At 32.7% G+C, this 25,411-nt stretch overlaps 1 protein-coding gene across 1 annotated transcript in view; it reads left to right on the top strand.

The window, feature by feature from the left end:
- The first annotated feature begins 995 nt into the window (after positions 1 to 995).
- Positions 996 to 25,411, top strand: part of LOC128174406 (uncharacterized) — a 41,330-nt gene continuing 16,914 nt past the window's right edge. Inside the window, exons 1-14 of the mRNA XM_052839969.1 lie at positions 996 to 1,020; positions 1,718 to 1,779; positions 2,227 to 2,286; positions 2,416 to 2,490; positions 3,720 to 3,815; positions 4,209 to 4,290; positions 4,568 to 4,694; positions 5,043 to 5,127; positions 5,855 to 6,046; positions 6,712 to 6,844; positions 12,310 to 12,426; positions 13,569 to 13,696; positions 14,043 to 14,167; positions 15,151 to 15,293. Of these exons, the coding sequence (XP_052695929.1) occupies positions 996 to 1,020; positions 1,718 to 1,779; positions 2,227 to 2,286; positions 2,416 to 2,490; positions 3,720 to 3,815; positions 4,209 to 4,290; positions 4,568 to 4,694; positions 5,043 to 5,127; positions 5,855 to 6,046; positions 6,712 to 6,844; positions 12,310 to 12,426; positions 13,569 to 13,696; positions 14,043 to 14,167; positions 15,151 to 15,293 (1,450 nt within the window). The remainder of the gene's footprint in view (positions 1,021 to 1,717; positions 1,780 to 2,226; positions 2,287 to 2,415; positions 2,491 to 3,719; positions 3,816 to 4,208; positions 4,291 to 4,567; positions 4,695 to 5,042; positions 5,128 to 5,854; positions 6,047 to 6,711; positions 6,845 to 12,309; positions 12,427 to 13,568; positions 13,697 to 14,042; positions 14,168 to 15,150; positions 15,294 to 25,411) is intronic.

The raw sequence follows: 25,411 nt of genomic DNA, 5'->3' as shown, positions 1-25,411 counted from the left end.
ACGTACGTAATAAAATCAAATGTCCGGGATTCAATGAAAATCAGATGTACGATGAAACAGATTTATGTCGATAAAGTAGTTGTCGACCCGAAAACACCTAGTACTTTTTAACGGCGATTTTTTATTCTACATATAGTTTCTGACAAACACATCGTCGCACTTTTCTCTAAAATGACATCATAAATCACCGATCTATGATATCTTTACTACTATATTAAAATAATAGACTCGAATTTTGGCTTTAATACCGATAAATCGGAAGAGTACTGCCTTTTGTTTTATATATTTTAAACATCATTGGTAATTGAAGATTACCGATTTGTTTTTATTTTTACTCAATTAAGCTTCGCTAAATAATAATCAGTGAAATTTCCCCCAAAAAATCCCGGAAATCCTCTGAATTTTTTGGATTTTACAATCTAGTGCGTGCGCAATATATTCTCGCTAACGGGATCTTTAGTTTATGTTTCCACAATATCATATTTACATTAATAAACTCAGAAACGATAATACCTAAACGTATAAATTTCCATTGGAAATTTAATTGCTATATATTCTGTTCATATATATTTATGATTTTTTATGAGATAAATTATAAATTAACAAATATGCATATTTACATAGTACTTACTCTTGTCTTCGTGATGACAACATATATTTGATTTCTTACATAAAATTCACAATATATTTCTTAGGAGAGTGAAGATATAATATATAGAATGTTTTATCGTTAAAATGATAAAAATATATTTATGTCCTACGGACTTGGTTTTACGATTGAATGCATTCCGTGTATTGTCTCCGTAGCAAAGAAAATACGTGTTCGTTGTTGAAAAAGTGTTGAATTTTTACATTTTTAGATGAAAGGTATTAACAGTCAGTCTCAAAATGGTTTATTATAATTAATTTGACTGTTATTTTCAAATGCAACTTCATTAATTTTCTCCAAAATCGTTTCGGGGCGATTCTGCAATTTTCTGTTACATTACGGGAATATGGGAGGCGTTCTAACTGTCCATGGTGAGGACCTTTCCTAAGACACAGTTAGATTTATCAGATCTATTCTAACTAAGAAAGTGTAGTGAAATTAATAGCATTGCTTTGTTATGTAAATGTCAACAAAACGGCGTGTCGATGTATCTATTTCGTATACATGTATGTCCGATATGCAATGTTAACCCATGCACGCACGGGTCAAAAACTAGTATAACATAAAATAATATAATGTGTCTTTCAATCAGCTTCCTGGTATTAATTTGAGAACAATGAATTTGAAAGAAAGAATTGAATATACTGCAATGTAGTAAATAGTAAAGGCTTGACTATTTTACGCATGTTGAGCACAATATTTCCTATGATTAACGGAAATGATAAAAAAAAATGATTAATAAACTCATTTTTTTTTCGAAAAATGTTTGTTGTAGGTTTTATCTGCTTTCACCCTTTTCCAGGAGAACTTGTTTTAAAACGTCCCCTGTCCTTTCCTCTTTGGTTTTAGATAATTTGTGTACATTATTTCATTAAAAAAAACACACAGCGTGTAAGCTTTATTCGGTATCTACTTCAAGATTTTTTAACATCCGAATGCTATTTTTGTTTATAATTTTCAATTTCCAATGCATTTGTTGTTTGTTGATGTTTTGTAGAACTAAGATTTCAGTATTGCAATCGCAATTTCTCGAGGCGTTCCATAACTCTTTTATCTCTTTAAATTTAGCCATAAAACAACACATACTAGAAGACATCAGAAAAGAATTAAGAGAATACTATAACGCAATGGTAAGTTTTATGATCGACTTTTATAGCTGGTTACACCTGATTCTGTTGAGGAATATGGCAATTCCACAGCTTGCCTACACATTTTGCTTTTTACTATGCTGTTAATATTTGAACTGGCAACTTTGTTTTCTTTTTTTTTTGTATGCGTAATATTTTTACTGCTTTATTTGGCAGTAAACTTCGTATACATCTCGATTTTTTTAAGGAGAGGAGGTGTCGAATGTTTTTAACGAAGACGATCTGTTCAAGGTGTTAAATTTGAGCGATTTTTTCGGAGGGTATATGAAACGAATATTGTTAATTATAACATGATGTCCTCTCCGATTTTATGAATACATTTTAAGATTTTCGCCATTGATGTAACGTGTCGATCACTTCCTTTAATATCAAGAAAGCTTCTCTAAGGAATGTCGATAATTTCATTTTAAGATTTGACATATTTTGTAGTCCAAACCTGAGGAAAGTGGAAGTGGAGGTAGACGAAATGAAGATGAAATTGACAGCAAGGTGAACGATCGACCACACAATGAAAGTGATTCATTTAGATAATAAACACGTTGTCAGTCGTAATTTTAAGTCTTTCGAGACCTATTCTATTTTTCTGTGTGTCAGTAAAGTGAATTTTTTTTTTTCCAGGATATCGATCCCGATGACGAAAATATGCAGTTATTCTTGAGTATGGGTGTAGAAATAAACGGCGTTGTAAAGAAGGTCAGTTTCATAACTTTGTCAAAAGAAAAAGTTATTCTTTTGATAAAAAAGTTTGACGGTTTGCGAATATTTCTTTTTGGATATAAAAATGTTGTGTTTTTTTTTTGCCCAAGAAGATATGCCTTACGATAGATAAAGTAAGATTTACAAAGCGTGATCCGATTCTTTGTTCATAGTTTTACTAGTTTTACCATTGTACTTGATGCGCTGCACAGAACTTTTGTGGATTTATTGATTTCATTTATTTTTTTTTAATGTTGTTTGTCTGTTTGGTTTGGGTTTTTTTCTCTTTTTTTCTTTTCATTTTACTCATTTTTTTTGGTTTTCTTTTTTTTTCTTTTTTTTCCTTTGTTTTTTTTTGTTTGTTTGTTTTGTTTTGGGTTGTTTTTATTTGTTTTTGTTTCGTAACAGTTTCCTATAAAAAAACATTTTGCTCTCAGTATTTAACGGAAACAATTAACAGTTAATGCAAATGAGGAGGTTTAAACTTGATATCAAATTAGCTTTGAAAGGATTAACATATATCAGGACTATCTAATTAAGACTTAATGTTAATAAAATGAAACAAGAAAAAAGCAGAAGAATGTGCCGACCTATCGAAACTTATTGTTTTGATAAAATATATATGTCAGTACAAGTTGTAGGACAATTGCCATTTCAATAGAACGATATATTAATTGACATATACAATATTCATGTGCTATCACACATATGCCCGAATTTCAAATTTACCTTTTTTTCTCTTTCATCAGGAGATGTTGATCCTCTCTCTCTCTCTCTCTCTCTCTCTCTCTCTCTCTCTCTCTCTCTCTCTCACCTCCATTACAATTGAAAAAAAAAGTTTGTCTGATAGATCTGTTGTTTCTTATCGACAATCCTTCCTTACTGTTGAACTCAAATATATGTAGATTTAGACCACCATGTAGTAATCATATTTATTGATTTCAACCTGTTACAAATGTAAACATACATTAAGTTCACAGGAATTGATAAGTATCATAAGTACATGCATTGCAATAATATGCAATAATAGGCTATCTAGTTTTAACTTGCACATTGACGTGTCTACATTTCAGATGTTGTTGCAAAATTTTCTGTAACCGGAAATATGACAATCACACTAAATTTAGATTTCATGAATGGCGTTTACAATTCCGAATAAGTTCACTACACTTACTAGTTGATAGTTCTCATGTATTTAAGATGTTAAACCATACTTATCTTCTTAGCCGAAAGGACTACATCCCGAAAATTCCAAGCTACTGAAAGAACAGAGTTTGGATAGGACATTACAAACAGACCGCGAGGCGGATAAGGAAGGACAAGTTTGTATATTGTTCTGTCTGTATTTCCAGTTTCAATTTTATAATTAAAGGTATGCTCAAGCTTTGGAGATAAATATTGGCAACATTTTTTTGTCCTTTGTGTGATTGAAATCTAAAGAATGTTTTTGTTATACATTCATAGCTTTTTGTAGGATCGGAACTGTATCTGAACCGTCCATCAATCTAAAATTACCTTTAAGTAACAGTTCTGAAGCTACAAAAAAATACTTTTTTTTTCGTTCTGTTCTGTAACTGTTTCTTTTTTTAATTTTTAATTTCAGACTGCATGTATGTATCAGGCAAATTAGATATGCGACATGCCATATTTGTTCATTTGTTTAATGTATATCAGTTTTTCTAATTACAAATAGTACTCACTGTTTAACTTTTCAGAGAAGGAATAAAAGGAACTTTGGGCCAGGCTGGGTAAGATGGCCAAAAGGAATCGTACCTTATATACTTGATGACAACTTAGGTACATATTTTTGAATGACCAATTGTACATAATATTATCCTTGTGCATTGGAGTATGTGTGTTTAGTTTTTCGACTAGATGTTGTATATTTGCGGTTGGGGTTTTTAGTGCTTAAACTCAACCAAAAATATGTCAACCAAACAAAAAAAAATTGTAAATACAATAAAAGTATTGTTATGTAAAAAAAAATCTAAACTGATCTGAGAATTATCATAATTATATTAAATTGTCCTGAGTGTAGTCTTATTCATATGTTATGTTTTTGTTCTTTTTCAAGTCGCAAACAGAAGATCTTTTCTTGAAGCAGTAGACTTGTTTAACAACCTTACATGCATCAGATGGAAACCTAGATCCCCGGAAGTTAAGGCGGAAGCAGGGCATGACGGATATGTCAAGATTCAAAGGTAGGTCTTATGATGTATCGGAAGTCAATAATTATCCAAACATGTTAAATAAAACAAAATATTTTAACAGCGTTATAAAGATAAACTTGGTGACTGATTATGTTAATGTTTTATGCAATACAGTGTCTACAACCCGTAAATCGCACGTTGGACAGTTCACGTCTTTTATTTTTTTATTTGATTTATGAAATTCGACTTGATGCAATGTTTCATTTCATACATTTGATATGATATTGCATGAGGTAACTTTTTTTAAACAATCATGCATACACTACAACGTATGACCTTAGATAAATTGTTGAATTAAATATAATTTTACATTTTCACATGTTCATTACGTTATTACAGTGGTTCCGGTTGCAGTAGTTCTGGACTTGGATTTAAAGGGGACAGACGACACAATATCACTTTACAAGAACCCGGATGTGGATCGGTGAGAACATAGCTAAGTATAGAGCCATATTACCACGAACGAAGGACTAACCTATCTATTCCTTGCAACTATCATCAAAACAATTTAAATATGACGTTGGTTTTGGGTGAAATATGTACTGATTACGTAGTCATAACTCAAATCCCAGACAAATGGTGTTGACTTTAAAGAGCCATGGTTAGGGGGCAGCAATGATTGTTGACACATTGATGTTCGACACAACTACATTGTAAGCACAGCTCAAGCTATGATTAAAATGGTTCTGATTTTATCGCCACCATGTTTATATTTTTATCACCTTGCAAGACTTCGCCTGCTTGTATGAATTCTTTGAAAGATATGTGATGTTCATCAATTCAAATATGTTTTTATATTGAAAATAAGAAGTTGTTTAGTTAGCAAAAGCTAAATGCAGTTCCGTATGAGAAAAAATTACATAGAGTTTTAGGACCAAGAACTTTTATTTCCAGACAAGTGCATTGTACTTCACATGCTGGGATCAGTATTATAAGATTTCTGATACAAAAAACATGGCATTGAAATAAATATAGAATTTTTGATAAAATTGGCTGACGCAGTGAAACATAAATACTAAACTGATGCTTAGCTTGTTGATAAAAACTTTAAGGTTAAATTGTTGATTACAATGAAATTGTGACATCCTAGTAGTGTTGTTTTAATGAAAAAATTGGCAAAAAAACATATTTCTCTTGTTCGTCTTATTCAGGTTGACATCGCAGTGCATGAAATGCTGCACATCCTCGGTCAGACTCACGAACAATCTCGTAACGATCGGAATCGGTATGTCAAAATCATCTGGAAGAACGTCATATCCGGTCATGAGGAAAACTTTTACAGGGTGTTAACCTACGATCGCAACCCGTATGATCTTGGGAGTATTATGCAGTATGAACCATTGGTAAAAAAAAATAAGATGGTACTTTTAAACAGTGTAATTAATAGATTTTACAAATAAACATCAAGTTTAAAAATTCACCAGGACATGAACCTGGTTAGTCACATGATCAACATTGCAACCGTCAAACAATATGTGCCTGCCGTTATTATCGTGAAATCATAAAATTGTTCACACAAAATTAGACTTTTTTTTAATATTCTTTAAGGATGTACATCTGCAAAATTCACATGACAGACAACATATAAGAAGCTGGGGCTAAACATTTTGACCAAAAGGAAATTAAATGTATTATTCTTGGATGGTATATTCTTATTGCATCAAAAGCTAAAAAATAAATGAACCTTTTTTTCAATATGAATGACAAGAGCTTGAATGTTGTATTGCTTGTCGTTTTTTCAGTGAAATACTCGTAATAGTTGATCAGAAAAAATGCAATCATAAAATAGTCCATAGTTGATGAGCTTCTATAAATCCGAATTAATTTGAAAGGTTACATACATTTTTCTCAGAAACAAAAATGTTGCATCAAAGTATATTAAATTAGTCAGGCAAAGTAAGTGTCACTGATACTTTTAGGGGGAAAGCGACCGTTATCAATCTAATTTTATGTATTTTTATGATTGAAATTATTATATATTAGTGATGATATATTCATCTATTTTCAGTTTTTCGGAGTTGATGATAGAGGAACAATGGAATTGAGGGACGAGAACCTAGAGTTCCTGGCATACCCAGATGAAAGACAGTTATTGACTTTCTATGATTTAAAGGATGTCCTAGACCAATACCGTTGCACAGGTATATGTATATAAGACTTCGAAATAATACCAATTTCGTTTTACCATCATAGAAATTTATTTTTAGTTCATACCAACAGATAGTAAAAAAAATATCGAACAAGCCAGTCGAAATTGATTGTGAATGATATACCGATATATGACTGATTTGCACCAATTCATTTATACCCATCCGGTCTTGGTAGAACGAAAATAGCCAGCGAGGTTTTCGACATGACATGGTTTAAATTGCATTTGAGGTGAAGGATATGACAGAGCGATTTTAAATGGGATTAAGGAAACAAACATGTCAACATGCATGTGTTTTGAAAGATGGGTTGAACCTTCAGACAGATATGTTGCCCTCGGCCTTTGGCAACATTTTTGTTTTCAGGTTAATAAAATCTTGCGTGACTTCGTTTTAGCTCACCTGAACCGAAGGTTCAAGTGAGCTTTTCTGATCACCCGTTGTCCGTCCGTCCGTCCGTCCGTCTGTAAACTTTTCACATTTTCGACCTCTTCTCATATCCACTGGGCCAAATTTAACTAAATTTGGTACAAAAATTATAAATTGTTAAAATAAAGGGCACAGCCCTTTTCACAAGGGAGATAATTGCGAAACAGTGAGTATAGGGTGCCTGTCTTTAAAAATCTTCTTCTCAAGAACCACTGCATCAGAAATGCCAATTTTTACACAAAAGCTTGTATTTATAGTGAAATTTTAAATTGTAAAAATCGTGACCCTCGGATTAAAACTAGGGACCCAGGCGGGGTTCAAAGTTTAACATAGAAACACATAGGAAAATGATTTAAAAATCTTCTTCTCAAGAACCACTGCACCAGAAATGCCAATTTTTACACAAAAGCTTGTAAATATAGTGAAAATTCTAAATTGTAAAAATCGTGACCCCCGGACCAAAATTGGGGACCCAGGCGGGGTTCAAAATTTAACATAGAAATACATATGCAAATGTTTTAAAAAATCTTCTACTCAAGAACCGCATCACCAGAAATGCCAATTTTTACACAAAAGTTTGCATATAAAGTGAAGATTCTAAATTGTAAAAATCGTGACCGCCGGACCAAAACTTGGGCCCCAAGCGGGGTTCAAAATTTTTACATAGAAATACATAGTCAAAATGTTTTCATGACTTGTGTTCCCTTTATTCAACTAAATTGTGCACCAAAAAACCCAACTGTGTCTCCCTTATTATTGACAACTCACTGCATAAGTATATAAGGTTGTTTAATCAAGAAATGACGGATGAATACAATAAGGAAATATTATTTTGGTTTATCGCTTACATTTAATCTGGATACTGTGTCCGATAAGAATAAAAATTAATATGTAAATTGATTTGTTATCGGGCACGGTCTCCAAAATAAATGTAAGCGATAAATTTATCTTGTGATTTTGTTGCAATATTGCAGCTAGTTTGGGTGAGGATTATAGATACGGCAGATCAACGCATGTGGTGTGGATTTATTTATAAACAACCATACCATAGATAATCTTGTTTCACACGGGAATTAAATTTTTAAAAAAAAGTATGTTTTAAATTAATTCTACGTTTAACATAACCCGAACGCGTAGGTTTCGGCGAAAATGTCGTTTTGAAAAAACAAGCAAATCCGGATTTGTAAAAGTCGTTCCGGTTTGGGTTTTCATTTAGCGACTGATTTTTACAACCTGTATGAGAGAAAAACATGCTCAGAAACAGCATCGAGGTATTCATTATTCATAATACGAAGAAAATGAGAGTCTACGCCACTGTCAAAGAAAAAAAATTAAAAATGAACAAAAATGGATCAACACATGATCAAAGTTGGCAGTAAAAATCTTATTTCAAGATTGAATGATGTCGGTTGTCAAGTTACAGAGCCTGAACCATGCTGAGCCAACTTTTGTCCAAAAACTAAGTTTGTTGTATACATTTTTTAAAGTAGTCCATTAACAACTGAAATTACTACCCATCTTAATAAAAAAATAAAAATGTTAACGATGAAGTTACAATTTTTGCATTTTTACAGCTTGAAAAAACTTAAGCAGCTTCTTACCAACACTGTACTGAATATATGTATATTCAAAAGACTTAAAAATTATACCTTTCCCCATTTACTTCAATTTTAACGTCACGATCTGATGAATTTCTTACTATTTATTTTTTGTTCAATTTCAAGGGTGAATGAACCCTTTAAAATTATACTGAGATTTTAGTGTTCAAACAAACACTATTTGATGATAAATATGATAGTTATGGATGTAATATCTTGAAGTGTAATGCCAATGTAATGCATTAAGTCAGCATATTTTACCTATTTTAGTTCTCACATGATAATGACTCCAAATCATTTACATTTGAAATGTATCTACATTTTTAAAAACATTTTTTTATATTAATAAAGAATAATAATGGGAAAGAAGAACTGGAATACACTTATGTTAAGGACCTTGTTTTGAGTTCTTAGAAGTATGTACAGTGAATCTTACAACATAGCTCTGGTATGTTAAGTTTTAAAATGTGTCATTATGAAAATGTATGAAATAATGTCATTATTTTGATTGCAAATAATGTGTGAGTCATATGTGTTTCATATGCAACTTTTTCAATAAAAAGGAAAGTTTTCCTTTGGTTTGCTACGTTTGTGGTGATGAAAATCCATTGAATGTACCACTTGATGTGCTTGCAAGTCACTCCACTTTTCGCCCAGTACTACATGATGTACTCACAGAAAGGACATAAACCCAAATTACACAAAGTATTTGCTTGGAAAATGCAAGAACTTACATGGACCGAATCCGACCATATGTATTATATAATGTGTTGATGTATTGGTAACTGAATGGACGGCTTTCAATAAATACACATTTGTTTGTTTATTTTTTCCTCCCTCACTTGTAGGTTTTAATTTTTCATGTGATGTTAAACGTAGAATTAATTTTAAACAACCTTAGGGAAACACTGTTAATGTGTTTCCCCGTATACAAATGATGAACTCGTAAAACTTGCTCAAAGAGTGTTTAAAGCAGAAAGAAGATAATTTATTTTTGAACTTTGACATTTTTTCGATTTTTGTAAAAATGATGAGTTATGATTCATTGTATTACAAATGCATCACTACGTATTCTATAAGGAAATATACTGAGTATACTATCACATGGTGATGTTAAAATTGCATATAAAAATATAGTTGCATATTGTGGTATTAATGGACTTATTGTACGTACGACCTAACTCAGACAGCGCGAGCACGGATCGCTATCTCGCGGGATCTCTGGTCAAGGACGGATGAACCCATGTTTTATGTGTATTAATTTGTATGTTGTCTGCTTGGCAATAAATACTTTAATATGTACGAATATAGTTACACAAAATATTTTAAGTCTGATATTATTTGATATACGACTATTGGTACAGAAATTTAAATTAATGATTCCCATTTTAAAGAGAATGTCAGCTTGAGGCCTCTGTGGGCGTTCCTGCCTTTGAAATGTATAAAGAAGATTCTAAATTGTAGAAGTCGTGACCTCCAGACCAAAACTGCAGCCCCAGGCGGGGTTCAAAGTTTAACATAGAACTACATATGAAAAATGTTTTAAATTTTTTTTCTCAAGAACCGCTGCATCAAAAATGCAAATATTTACACAAAAGGTTGTATATATCGTGAAGATTCTAAATTGTAAAAATCGTGACCCCCGAACAAAACGTTAGACCCCAGGAGGGGTTTAGATTTTAACATATATATGAACATGTTTTAAAATCTTCTTCTTAAGAACTATAATGCGACTGTTTGGGATATTACTATTCATACATGTACATCCTTAAATAATGTCGATTCTAATTTGTAAAAATCGTAACTCCCGGACAATTGATGGGGCACCAAGAGGGGTTCAAAATATAAACATGTTAAACAACATAAAGGAAACGTTTCAACATTTTCTTATCAAGAACTACAATGTTATAGTTTGTGGATTTTTTTGCATGCATACTTGGCTTATGAAGATTCGTAATTGGTAAAATCGTGACCCCGGACCAATACTTGGGTCCCAAGAGGGGGGTAAAAGTCTATTATAGAAATATAAAGGTAACATGTTAAAAAAATATTCTTCTCGAGAACTACAATGCTTAAGATTGTGAGATTACTATCATGCATACAACCTTAGATAATGAAGGTTCGACAGTTTTAAAATAGTGACCCTTCAGGCTGGACTAATACTGGGGACGCAAGATGGGTTTAAAGTTAAATGTAGAAGTATATATGGAAAATGTTTTAAAATCTTCTTCTCGAGAACTACAATGCATCATGAGGTGTTCAAAGTTTAGCATAGAAATAATGAGGGAAAATGTTGAAACATCTTTTTCTAGGGAACTATAATGCTTCAGCTTGTGAGATTACTATGCAAGCATCCTTAAGGTCAGATAACACGTTCCTCGAGAATCTTGTTTGTATCTCCTCGTTATAGATAGTTCCTATAAAAAAATATTAATTTTATAATAATTTTAAGAATGATTAAAATTTAATTAGATGTGGTTATGTGTCTAGATGGCCCTGTAGTTAGAACCGTGGCCGCTCACTGCCAGAAGCGTAAAACTATATGTTCTAGAGGTCGGAGTCCAAATCCCCGCTCCGGCCGAGATAGAGTTCCTATATAGTGAATTTTGCTGTGCTGTATATGTATTTATTTTTATATCAGCAATTCAAGTGTATATATAGGAAATTGCATACTCTAGTATTTCGGAGAAATGCCTGGTAAGGTACCCTAATTTTTTGCAAGAAAGCTTGTCAAAATAGTAGTAAATCATCAACAAATTCCTGGAAAAAGTTATATAAAATTGAGGAACGTGTCGTTTGACCTTAAAACATGTATATTCCAAATAATTAAAGCTTTAGCACTGGACTAATACTGTGGCCCCAAGAGGGGTTCAAAATGTAACATAGAAGGATATATTGAAAATGTTTTTAAAAGTTTTTCTCGAGAACTACAGTTTGCTACAGTTTGTGAGATTACTAAGCAAGGATCCTCAAATTGTGTAAACGCTAAATGTAGTGGAACCAAGAGTTATCTTTCTTGATGTTCTGTACAGTCTGAGGGTTATTCCTCTTGAAGTGGAACTCTTCTACGTTCAGTTTCTGTGTACGTGTTATCCCACCGCAGTGCTACACATTTTCATTCCTATGTTACTATTTATGTTGTTCAAGCTAACTATAAACCTCGGACCAATACTGGGGCCCCAGAAAGGGGTTCAATGTTTAAAATAGAAAATAGAAAAAGCATATGCAACGAAATGTAATGTAACAAGGATCTGCTGTTCAGGTGAGCGATGTTGCCCATGGGCCTCTTGTTTTTGACCCGACTGTCGTTAGATGCTATTTTGTATTAAATAAAAAATATAATATATTAATATGAAATGACTGATTTTGACCTGTCATCTCATTTTAATTATAATATGGAGTTTTCAAATTAGAAAAAAACCTTTTTTAAAGACCATTGTACAAACACTCCAAAATGTCAGAACGCCGGCTACACCAACACACATTGTGAGTGCGAGTGTCCTAAAGGCTTCACGGGGGCGCTGTGTGAGACGGTTGTCACTGATCCAGGTAAAATTGCATACTTGAATTCAGATTTGCAAATTATATGTTACATACTCGTAGTGTTTAGTGTAAACCAATGCTTCTTGAAACATGTAGAGTGAGAAATTTAAATCTGCATGCGTTCTCTTTAACATCTTAACAGAAAAAAATATTAAATTGTAGCAAGGGGAATAAGTGGTTAGCAATCATACCCAGCATATCCGTCGTAATTGTTTAGGTATGATTAAAGTACCGTACCGATCAGACCCAACCTAACAGAAAGTAAACCCCATCAAAACCCTGGGTTTACTTTCTGGGTTTACTTTGGGTTTACTAGAGTGGACCAAAAGTAAACCAAGGGTAAACCAAAAGTAAACTCAGAGTGGACACAGAGAGTAAACCCCGATCAGAAGTATACGCCTGAAAGCAGACGCTAACTGTGTATTCGGAATATACAAGGGGTAGGAATTACAGGCAGTAGGATGGTAAGATAAAAATACTAGTCTGTTTCACACTTCAGTGCATACAGTTGACCAAAAAACCATTTTAAAGAAAACCCAAAGTAAACCCCGAGTTAATCCAAAGTAAACCCTGAGTGGACCCAAATTTTCAAAAAGTAAACCCAGAGTAAACCCAAAATAAACCCCAATAGTAAACCCAGTGTTTAGTTTGGGTTTACTCTAGTGTTAGGCTGGGTCTGATCGGTACTGTATACATGTACTATCATTTAGTTGAACGATATTGAATCTCTATATTTGATAGGTATTATCACGATGTCGATTAACTGTTTACATGACTTTTCTTCTAAAACAAATGAATACAGTCTTCTAAAGAAATACACAAAGTAAAAATACGTGCAGTTCAGAAATTTCATTTGTTTTTCCTACGTGTAATTTCGATTCGTTTATTTCAGGATTTGTTGGGTTTAAAGTACACTCTGTCCTTTAATTTACACAAGATTGTCGACAATATTTGATTTTTTTTTTAGTTATATGATGCAAAATGACGTTAGAAATGTACTTTGAGTCGTCTCTTCCACGATTTGTTGTTAATTTGGCTAAATAAATATCTTCTAAAAATTAAATTAATAAAGATTTCCTACGCCCACAATAAACATAAATAAAAAATGTACTAATTAATATTCAATGAATTTCTTTTTAATATCACAGATTGCGGTGGCTATGTAACACTGGAGGATGATACGTACAATTTTGGCGTAAGCAGGGATATATCCGTCTCATCTCCAAACTACCCGGACCCAGTCGGTCTGGGGAAAATTTGTAGATGGGCCGTCAAGGTATTCTAATTCTAAAGCGTACATGTAACGTGTCAAACGGTATAAGACGGAAACAGTTTGTATAACGGTTTTTTTTTCTTTCAAAATTTCTTTTTTGAATTGAAAGCCCTATTTTGATATTTTATATGATTTATGATATTTTTTTCTCATGGTTTGTATTTTTCTTTTGGTCTATCGGTTTCTTTAGTCAAAGCAATTTTTTAGGGGGCTGAGATTTCTTTCTTTTTGCGAAATAATTAAATCATATCTGTCAAAGGGTATTCTTGAAGAAAATAAAGATAAATGGAGAGTTATTGAATTGAGAAAGTTCAAACCAGTTAGATCTAATATATATTCTAATTCGAAGGCACCGTCTGGTTACATCATAAAGATGACGATAGATGACCTTCACATGGCCTACAATTATGACAGAGTGCTCTGCTACCATTGGCTGGAGATCCAATACAATCTGCCCGGACAACCTGGCATTCGGTATGACCCTAACTGAAATAAAACGAACTCTATGACCGGTTGTATGTTATAATGATAAGCGGTATGACCCTAACTGAAATAAAACGAACTCTATGACCGGTTGTATGTTATAATGATAAGCGTGATTTATTAAAATTCACAAACACGAAAACGTAAAAAATCCTACACGTTATTGTGCAATTTTTAGCTCACCTGAACTGAAAGCTCAAGTGAGCTTTTCCGATCACATTTTGTCTGTCGTCCTTCCGTCTGCCCGTCTGTAAGTAAACTTTTCACATTTTCAACATTTTCTCAAGAACAACTAGACCAATTTCAACCAAACTTGGCACAAATAATCCTTAGGCAAATGGTATTCAAAGTTGTGAACATAAGGGGCTACGCCTATTTTCAAGGGACTATAATTAGAAACTAATGAAAAAATTTGAGAAATTTCCAAAGATCCTTTTCTCAAGAACCATTAGGCCAGGAAAACTGAAACTTGTGTGGAAGCATTCTTTGGTAGTGTGGATTCAAAGTTGTGAAAATCATGACCCCCTGGTTAGGGTGGGGCCACAATGGGGGGGGGGGGGGTCAATGTTTTACATAGAGTAATTCTTTAAAAATCTTCTTCTCAGAAACTCATGAGCCAGAAAAGCTGAAACTTGTCTGCAAACATCCTCATAAGAATATCCAGGGGGTAAGATGGATTTCATTTATACATGATCAACATGTATTATTGTACATCGTCCAGATAATTTGCATTTTGACTCCATTAAGCTGTTTTTATCACACCTATTGCTCATCAGGTGAGCGTTGTTGCCCATGGGCCTCTTGTTAAGAGATTACTGACTCTATATTTCTTTTGATTTGTTGACAACAAATGGTGATCGTATGTTTATCCATGATGACAGTGTGATTTTAATTAAGTACCGAATGTTTGGAAAAGAGGAAAATTAAATGCAAAATACGTTTTAGATTTGATATATGCTTTCCTTTTTTAACAGTCGGTGTGGTGATATTGTTGGTAAAAGTTTCTTAACCTCAGTTGATTCCCCGACATTTATGATTGTTACCATGGATACTAAGAGAGCAGGGAAAATGGCCGCGAACAAAGGACTAAGGCTTCATTTTAAGTTAGAACGCGAAGGTAATACACTGCAAAATACTGTTATACTTAACGTCAATTCATAAAGCTAATGCATGATGTGGATATTTTTAAAAAATGTAAGTTAAGTAAATTTGTAGTGTTTATATTATATTTCAAGAAATACATATTTGGTCAATAAACATTTTATAATCTAAAAGTTTATTCATATCTTGAATGAGAAATTAAACTAGACATGATCTCGTTGCGAGCAACGAGTGGATCTTCCGTTCGATTATGAATTAATGATAGAGTTGAATTAAAATGCTGACATTTACTATATTAACTTATTTTAAACTAATTTTTTGACATACACTGCAAAATTAAGATTTCTGGAAAAGTTCATTTTTAAACTTTAATATCTCTGCAATGCATTGTCCGATTTTAAAACGGTATTTAGTTTTGTATTCATTATAAACATGTATACAAACCTTATATGCTTTAAAATTATCGAAATTTTGGAATAATTTCCAGTGACGACTGAAGGTGACGGACGACCTGCTCATATTAAATGGTGATAAGTTTAAAACATATTCTGATGGGAAAAAAATGTTTTATTTGTAAAAATTTTTAAAACAAAATTTTCCAAATATGCTGTTTGAGCAAAGCGAAAGTTACGGACCATCGTCGATTTACCAGATTGGCCCTAGGAATTTAAAAATTAATTCCTGAAATTTTCAATTTTTTATCTTTAATCGTTATTTAGAAAAAAAAGAGGACAAAATCACTTTTTACAAAAAGAAAAACGACTATAACGGTCGACAGAAGTGATGTCATCAACAAAAATGTATGTGATAAAAGACCTTAATATTTTGTATCATTTCTAAAAATTTCATTAAAATCCGTTTAAGCATATTTGAGTTATTTGAGTTTTAAGAAAAGTGTTCAAAAAAAAAAGAATAATTACTAGATACGATCTCGTTACGAGTAACGCGTAGGTCTCTCATTCATTTTTTAAACGATAGATTAAAAAATCAATGGAATTTTACAAACTGATATTGTTACGATCAACAACTTTGCATCTATGATGCATTACAAAATCTTTATCGTTTTAAGGTATGTGTAAGAGACTCCACGAGTTTCTTGGTCCCTAATTTAAGGGGCCACCCCCTTTTTTCTTGAGTTCATTGAAAAGGTCTTACAAATACTAACATTTTTGTTTTTACACCTATCTAAAAAATTTTAAAAACAAATGATTGAATATTTTAGGGGTCAGCCCGCTAGATTCTTAATGGAACAGATACTGGTGTTTTGATTAATAGAATCGATTAGAATCATCGATGCAAACATTTCTTTTCTACAATGCTTAACAAAATATGTCTACTTCTCTAGATATATTGCGTCAAAGTTTAAGTACTTTGGTCCCTAAAACCCCTAATTACGTAATAAATGGGCCAGGCAATGATTTTTTTCCTGATAGATATTGTTATGACCAAAAACTCTGCTTCTATAAAGCATTTGAAAATCTTGATCGTTTTTAAGTTATTTGTGATAGAGTTTACGAGTGTATTGGTCCCTAAAAAGGGGCCTTGCCCCTTTTTCTTGATTTTGTTGAAAAAAAACTTTTAATGGTTTACCAGTTTTGTTATATATGTTTTAACACAATATGAACTGATAAAAAGTATGGATATTTTGATTCAAAATTTGTATCCAATTTTCAAGCCTAGGCAAGCTCCAAAACATTTCGCCAATGGCGTAAAAACTGCATTATGCACAACTTCAAACTATGGTCTACCTATCCTGATAATTTCATAATTATATCTCTGATAGTTTTTTAGTTTATGTCAGCACAAAATTGGTCGTTAATACTTACAAAATCGGCCGTAAATCGGAACCGGAAGTGACGATTTCAAAATTTCAAAAAGCTTCTAGAATAATGGCCACTGGCAATCATCTGTGAAAAAAAAAATTGTCTAAATCGGCCGAATGGGTTTCGAGAAATTGCGTAAACACAATTCGTAGAACAAATTAATAATAATAACTAGATTCTCGTTACGAGTAACGATTAGGTCTTCCGTCTCATTTGTTTTATACATGGATGATACGATGAAATATTGATACTTTCGGCGAGATCTGAGATCTTGTTAAGGTCTTCCGTTTCCAACGGAAGACCTTATAGTTTTCGTACGATTTCTTCTTATTATTATTTTTTTCCACAAATTTTGTGCACGCGATTTCTCGAAAACTATTCAACCGATTTCAATCATTTTTTCACAGAAGATGGGACTTGATGTAAACTTCATACATTTTTGAGATTTTTTCTGTCGTCACTTCCGGTACCGATTTATCGGCCACTTTGCACATTTTCACGACCTATTTTGTGCAGAGCTGATCTCAGAAACTATCAGAGATATGACTATGAAATTTTCAGGATAGGTAGTCTATAGTTTGAAGTTGTGCACTATTATGTTGTTTTACGCCAGTGGCGCCATTTCTTGGAGCTCGCCTGGGCTCGAAAATTGAGTACGAATTTTCATTCAAAATTTTCATACGTTTTCATCTGTATCTTTTTATCAGTTGGTATTTTGTTAAGACATATATAACAAAAGTAGTAGATAATTAAACGTTCTTTCCAACAAAATCATTAAAAAGGGGATGGACCCTTAAATTAGGGGCCAAGACACTCGTAAACTCTATTACAAATAACTTAAAAACGATCAAAATTTTGTAATGCAAGATAGAAGCAAAGTTGTTGATTGTAGCAATATTTATCAGGTAAAATCATTTTCACACCCATTTATGACGTAATTAGGGATTTTAAGGGGCCAAAGAATTTAAACTTTGATGCAATATATCTTGAGAAGGAGACATATTTTGTTAGGCAATGTAGAAAAGAAAATGTTTGCATAGATGATTCTAATCGATTCCACTAATCAAAACTCTAAAGTCTGCCCCCATTAAGGATCTAGAGGGCTGGCCCCTAAAATATTCAATCATTTGTATCTCAAAAATGAACAACAATTTTAGATGGGTGTAAGAACAAAAAATGTTAGTATTCGTGAGACCTTTCGATTGAACTCAAGAAAAAGGGACTGGCCCCTTAAACTGTATTACAGATAACTTGAAAACAATCAAGATTTCAAATATCTTTGGTACCTAGCCTTTTTACAAAATTGATACCAGCGAGATTTTAGTCACTGTAAGTGATTGAGACACACACTTTTATAAATGATAGACAATCGATTGAAGACATATTTAACGGGTTTTCTTTTGTCAACCGTCACTTCCGGTACTCACCAGAAGAGTTCAAACAATTTATTTTTTTCACAAGTTTAACTGATTATCTTTGGTGTTTCATCTTCCATGATTAACAGTGGTGTACACTAAACAAATGTATAAAAAAAACCTAGCTTTTATTTTCATAAACCTCTTTTGTTCGTCCGTTTTCGGTCTCGAGACAAAAAACCTAGATTCACCAAGATCGCAGATTTGGCAGAGAATATCGATATTTCATCGTATCATATGAAAATAAAATCGGGCGGAAGACCTAATCGTTACTCGTAACGAGATCTAGTTATTTTTACTATTTTTTTTTGTCTCGGTACCGGAAACGGACGGACGTAAGTGAATTTTTGAAAATAAAAGCTGATATTTGTTGGACGTTTGCTTAGTGTACATCACTGTTTATCAGGATAGATGAAACACCCAATAAAGTGTGTTTAATTTCTTAAAAACATGATTTTTTTGTAACCCTTCCGGTAAATACCGGAAGTGACAGTTAACCCATTAAACATATCTTCAATCAATTGTCTATCATTCAGAAAAGTTCTGTGTCTCAACCACTTACAGTGACTAAAATCTCGCGGGTATCAAATTTCTTAAAAGGAAAGCCACATAAGATATTTGAGATATCTTACCGGAAGTAGAATAAGTTTGCTTATTTAACATTGTGTAGGTAAAGCTATACACGCTATAATTTGCGTCAATTTTGAATGACAGTGAAAACGCATGCGTTTGTCTATTTATAAAAGTTATCCTTAATCTGTAAATTACAAGGGTGAATTCCATCTCGTTACAAAGATATCGATTTTTAATTGTTTATTTTCCTGCCAGGAAAATATACCTTTTCATGAATATTGATGAAGGAAGAGCAAACCGACCTCATTGCGCATGCCCGCGGAGAACTAGGTGGTCGTTATTGTTTGCCTAATTAAATATCCAACTTGATTTTTAATATGCCTAACAGTTGTTAATTTGAAATACATACATGTATAATGAGTAAAATACGCTTGCCATTCACGATACCCTTACTTCTGCATTAACACTTATAGGATCTATAAATAACACATATGGGAAAAACACAGGTCTACGTCATTTTTTTAAAGGAAGTATTCATATCTACTCACAGGCTTGTATTTTTTTCTTTGTACTCGTATATCGGACAAATTTATGCTTTACTGAAAATATCCTTTCCTTTGTGAAACTATCACAATTTTGAAGATGTTGACCCTTCACCAGTTTTGGTATGATAGGCTAAATTTAGCTGTCGATATCACGTGATAGATTGATATTCACGAGGAGGCATTACTTTCCTGGCAGGAAAATAAATATTTTTTATTGTTTAATATTTGATATATTTGTTACGTGATCAAATTGAGCATTATAATTAACAGAATAAAAGTAACTTTTATTAGTAATCAAACACATACATTTTCCCCTTTATTCAAAATTGATGCAAATTATAGCGTGTATAGCTTTAACATATACAAGATTTTATACTGATATATTCATTTCATTTAAAAAAAAAAAAAAAAAAAATTATAGTTTTTTAAATGCTTCCTGTGACGACTGGAAGTGGCGACAAATCAAACAAAATAATGTAAACACGGATACATTCATAGGGCTAGGATTTCAGACTCAGCTATGTTAAGGAAGGTCTAAGAATTCTACCACGTGTGATTTAGAAAAATTTGCATAAGCCCCGCCCCTTATTCATGAGATTTTACGAGATATGGGTATTTCGGTAATTATCAAACATCTACCAAAAGGAATATGATTAATTATTGGGTTTGAATGGTTCAAGAAAGGTGTACTGAAATAAAATCATAAACTATTCTTTATATCTCGCGAAATCATGACATTCCTAAGTCGTCTGATGACGTGTCGAGGTTGACTACGTCACACCGGCGCTTGCAGCTGTGATCAGAATAAACATGTGGACTTCAGTGATATATCTCAGAATTTAACTCGTTTACAACCAGCGTGGACATAAATCGGCATAGGATTCAGCTGAACAAGGTAGGATTTATCTGTACTTCCCCTAGATATTGTTTTACATGTATATTACCTATAGTCTGTCCCAAGATATTTTTGCCTCATATTTTCTTAAATTATTCAATTTTTATAAATACCTCTTGGTTCAGACGATGTTCATTCAATAGTATGAAAAAATCCCAAGAGTTCCCCTTTGAAACGCCCCCTCTAGCTTGTCGGGTATCAGTACCCGGCTAAAAATAAAAACTCTGCGAGGTTTTTCCATTGCCAAGGAGATGAAGACGCCCGGATGATAGCGTTGAAAAATTGCGCGAGGGGTCCCGAGTATTTCCGAATGGAGAATAGATGTCAACATTCCCCATTATAAATCTTCGTAGGAAAACTGTTTTCGTTCCTGTGAATTTTTACGAGGGAAAAATGATAATGTGTGAATGAAGTTATCTTGGGAATTTTCCCTTTCATCGATTTTAACTGCACTTCAGTCCCAGGTATGTGTATTTTTATTAAAAATCGTTCAAATATGCAGCATAAATATCTTGGGACAGACTATAATATTGTTGGATGGAACGGAAACGAAGTGAAATTCCTCGGCTTCGATTTTGTATACTTGTTTACATTTGTTTTTCATGTAATATTGTGTTCAAACATCAGTTTGGTGACTCAGTCAGGCAAAGTAATTGTTCTGCGTTTCGCTAGTTTTGATCATAGAGAGCGTTGAGGCTCATTGTAGCTTTGTTCTGGTCTCATTATCATATCGCGATAATATTAGATCGCATTTCCTCCATGTTCAAAGTACACAAAAAAAAGTCCATGGCCAAACACTGTATGTGCTAGCACTACATAGCACTACAAAGATTACCGTGAGGATCTGGAATGATTATAGACAAGATTGTAATTTGTTTAAGTAAATCGAAATGTGTTATTTTATTCAGCCTTCTTTTATGAAGATCTAATTAATTTTATTTAAGACAAAATTAAAGTGTGTTCAAACTGAATTTCCACACATTTGAAAAATAAACATTTGATTATGCCTGTTGTAATATCACTGAAATTGAAACCGCCATTAATATGCCCAATAATAGAGTGATGTTTCATTTTCATGTTATTTTTAACACAATAGCTTAATGCTAATTATGACACATTATTCATTTTCAGAGTTACTTAGGCAGTAGATGGTCCACTGAAATGAAAACACTTCTTGGGATGTTGATAAAAAGTAGGTACTACAAATGTATATAAATATTTCTTTTACTCACTAACTTCAACTTCATGCATAGTTTGTTGTTTTTTAATATCATATTGATAATGACACTAATGTAACCTATTATAATAATTTGCATTGATATCTATTGAAATGAAATTTGAAAGTTATATATATACATCATTTCAGGTATTGGTTTTCTTATCAACTGTACTACCTCCTTATATCAAAAAGACAGAAGAGAAGAACATGTAGTGTGCAAGAAGAATTGTCAATTACCCTAAATTACACATTATGACTGAAAAATACTAAAAATCAGAAAACACTAGTCTTGTTGAACAGTTTGTCACAGAAAAGCAATCTCTATAGTATTTGTAAAGTTGATTATCAAAATAAATTGATAATATTGTAATATATTGTTTCCTCTTGCTTTCTTTAATTAGCTATAGTACTAAAATATCAATTATGATTACAAGTAAACCTGATTATACATTAAAAGAACTTATTCACCAGCATAGTAGCATAAATTATTATGAAACATAAATGTGTAAATTAAAAACTCAACACTTACACTCAACACTTACACCCCCCCCCCCCCAATAAAGGCAACTGATGAAGTTATGTTTTTCCAATTTCAACAATTTTATAATGATGATTGGTGTAAACAGAAACAACATTTTAACATTATTTTAGTGAAATTCACAGCGTTAAATGATTTTAAGAATGAAAATTTAAATCATGATCTTAGTCAGTGTTGCTTTTGAATTTCATGCAAATGACGCTAAAAGTGAAGTGGGTCAGATAAAATGCAGTAGTGCAAGGGCATACACTTGATCAAATATATTGAAAATTTCCATGTCTTACCATTGTATCCCTATTATATCAAAAAGTGCTGGGAGCTGTATGAAGTCGCTACGCATTTCATATAAATAAGCGTTAATTGCGGGAAATCCCAGTAAATTGCTGTTCATACACTGTTTACATTGAATTTAATAATTGTTCTTACTTGAATATTTTAAGCTCCCAGCACTTTTTGAAATTTTGAAGGTTCATTTCACAAGTTAGAAACAGAAATAACTATATTTGTTTATGTTATGCCCTTGCACTTTGCATTTTTTCGTATTATTCCTGGTTCATCTATTTTTAGCAGTATCACGTGACAGGGTATTCCAAAGAGACTCAAAAATTGCTCATCCGATAACAAATTATTGAATTTGTATAATCGATAAAATATCACTGTTTAACAAATGTATGGAGTAGAATACCAAGATTGTTCAAAGGCTAACATTTTATGTGATAAATATCGCTATTTTTGTATTGGGACGCCCTTAACATAGCTGAGGAAAGTCTGGTTGTTCAAGTCGTCATAGAGTCAATTTTTTTGACAATCGATAAGAAACAGACAAACCGAAATGCTTAATGAAAATTAACGTTAGTATTTCTTGAATATTAGACAGTTGTACAACAGTTAAACTTTCAATCAACTTTTTTTGTTTGAACCCTTCCGGTGAGGACCGGAAGTGAAGGTTGAGAAAAGGAGACCAGTCAAAGGAATATCTTATCAAATGTTTCTCATCCATGTTAGTTTTGTTACTTGATCACGTGCACATTCGGAGATCTCGATCATTTGTTTCAAAAAAATCTACCTGATATAATTGAGATCTCACTGGAAGCAGAACTTTTTTTTGGTTAATTCAGCATCGCAAAAATGACATACGTAAAGATTAATACTAATACATTCATTCTAATATGTAAATAAATTAAAAACGAAAAAAAACACCATATTTTTAATTACTTCCAGTGACGACCGGAAGCTACGACAAACGAAACAAAATTGTTTAGTTACATTTACAGACATTGATCTATCATCCTACAAAGTTTGGTTGTTCAAGTCTTAATCGTTTCTGAGTTCACGAGGAAACAAATTTTTTTTGTTGCGGGACAGAAAACGGACGACCGGAAACGATTTTTGTTTTAAAATGACAAAAAAAGGCTGGGAGATATAACCAGAATCTTATTTCCCTGAAAATTTCAGGTAATTCTATGCTGTCATCTCGGAGATATTATGCCAACAAAAAGGGAGGGGGGGCGGAGAAAAAAAAATGTGTACCAAAATTACTTGCCTCGTTGAGCTCAAAGAAATGGAGCAACTGGCAAAAAACTTAATAGGGCATAATTTTAATCTATACTTTATATATCCTAAAAATTTAAAGTCTGACTGAAAAACTGAAAGCCATATCTCAAAGCGTTTTTGAGATCACCTCTGCACAAAATAGGTCGTACAAAATGCAAAATCGGCCATAACAGGAAGTGACGACGTCAAAAATTTCAAAAACATATTAAATTCAAGTCACGTTCAATCATCTGTACAAAAATTGTTGAAATCGGTTGAATAGTTTTCGAGACATCGCGTGCACAAAATTTGGAAAATAATAATAACTAGACGCTTGTTGCAAGCAACAAGAGGTCTTCCGTTTGAATACACATTCAATAGGGTATCGCGACAGTTTCTTTCATTTATCAACACCTTCTCCAATTCAAGTAAGCCTCTCTAAGGATTTCAACAGACATATCTTTTGATTAGGAAAGGGCATTGTTACTATGATTTTTGATAAAATTCAAACAATACTTATTAAAATTCATCATTTTAGAGACAACATTTTGAATCGAAACACAATGAAGAAAGAAAAAAGAGTCGGCATTCGGGTCGCTTGGACAAAAGTCTTCCACTCCAACGTGGATCAATTTTAGAACAAAAATACATATTCTGCATTCATTAAAGCGTTTGTATCGTAACGTGGCAAAACACTATTTAAAACCAAGGAAAGTTGAAAAATAAATGGGTTTGCTTCTTCTGGTGACGACCGGAAGTGACGGTGGACGATTGGATGTGCGAAGTGCACTGCAGCTGAAAAAATAACAATCATCACTAAAATTTTAAGAAACAGAGAGAGAGAAGCTAGGCTTAGCGAAGTAAGATTACTGAATTAAAAATCCAATAATATTCCCAAAAATTGACTGACATTGTCTGACATTTATTGTACATTAACTATACTTGATTGTACCTTTTACTGACTACCATTGTATCGCACTGTACAATCCTATTGAAGCACTGTACCTCACTGTACGGCAATGTACAGGGAACTGAACAGCACTGTACCCTATTGTACGCCCCTCTACCATTATTTTGAAAAATGAAATCTTTCTCAAAATCTTCCGTATGATTTTTTCATCGATATTCATTTTTATCATGATAAATATAGCTTTAACATTTTGTACAAAGAGGAGAATGAATTCATTCAATATGTTATATCATATACTTATTAGGGTCTTCCGTTTTCAACGGAAGACCCTCTTGTTATTCTTCGGTTTATTATTAGGGTCTTCCGTTTCCAACGGAAGACCCTCTTGTTATTCTATTGTTTCTTTCTATTATTAGGGTCTTCCGTTTCCAACGGAAGACCCTCTTGTTATTCTATTGTTTCTTTTTATTATTATTTTTTTTCTTTTTCTTTATTTTTCTGACTTTTTCAAAGCTTAATATCTCAAAAAGTTTTCAACGTATTTACATGAAACTTTCAGGGATGATGTAGCATTATTGTGCCCCAAAGATGTTAAATTAACAACTACAACGTCACGTTCCTTTTTACGTTACGTCAATTTGTAAATTTTAAAAAAGTGATTTTGTCCAGGGCGTTTTTCAAAA

This window comes from Crassostrea angulata, chromosome 2, assembly GCF_025612915.1.
Source record: "Crassostrea angulata isolate pt1a10 chromosome 2, ASM2561291v2, whole genome shotgun sequence".
NCBI classification, from domain to species: domain Eukaryota; kingdom Metazoa; phylum Mollusca; class Bivalvia; order Ostreida; family Ostreidae; genus Magallana; species Magallana angulata.
The sequence above is the reverse complement of the archived record's forward strand: the minus strand, read 5'-3'. Positions and strand labels throughout refer to the sequence as shown.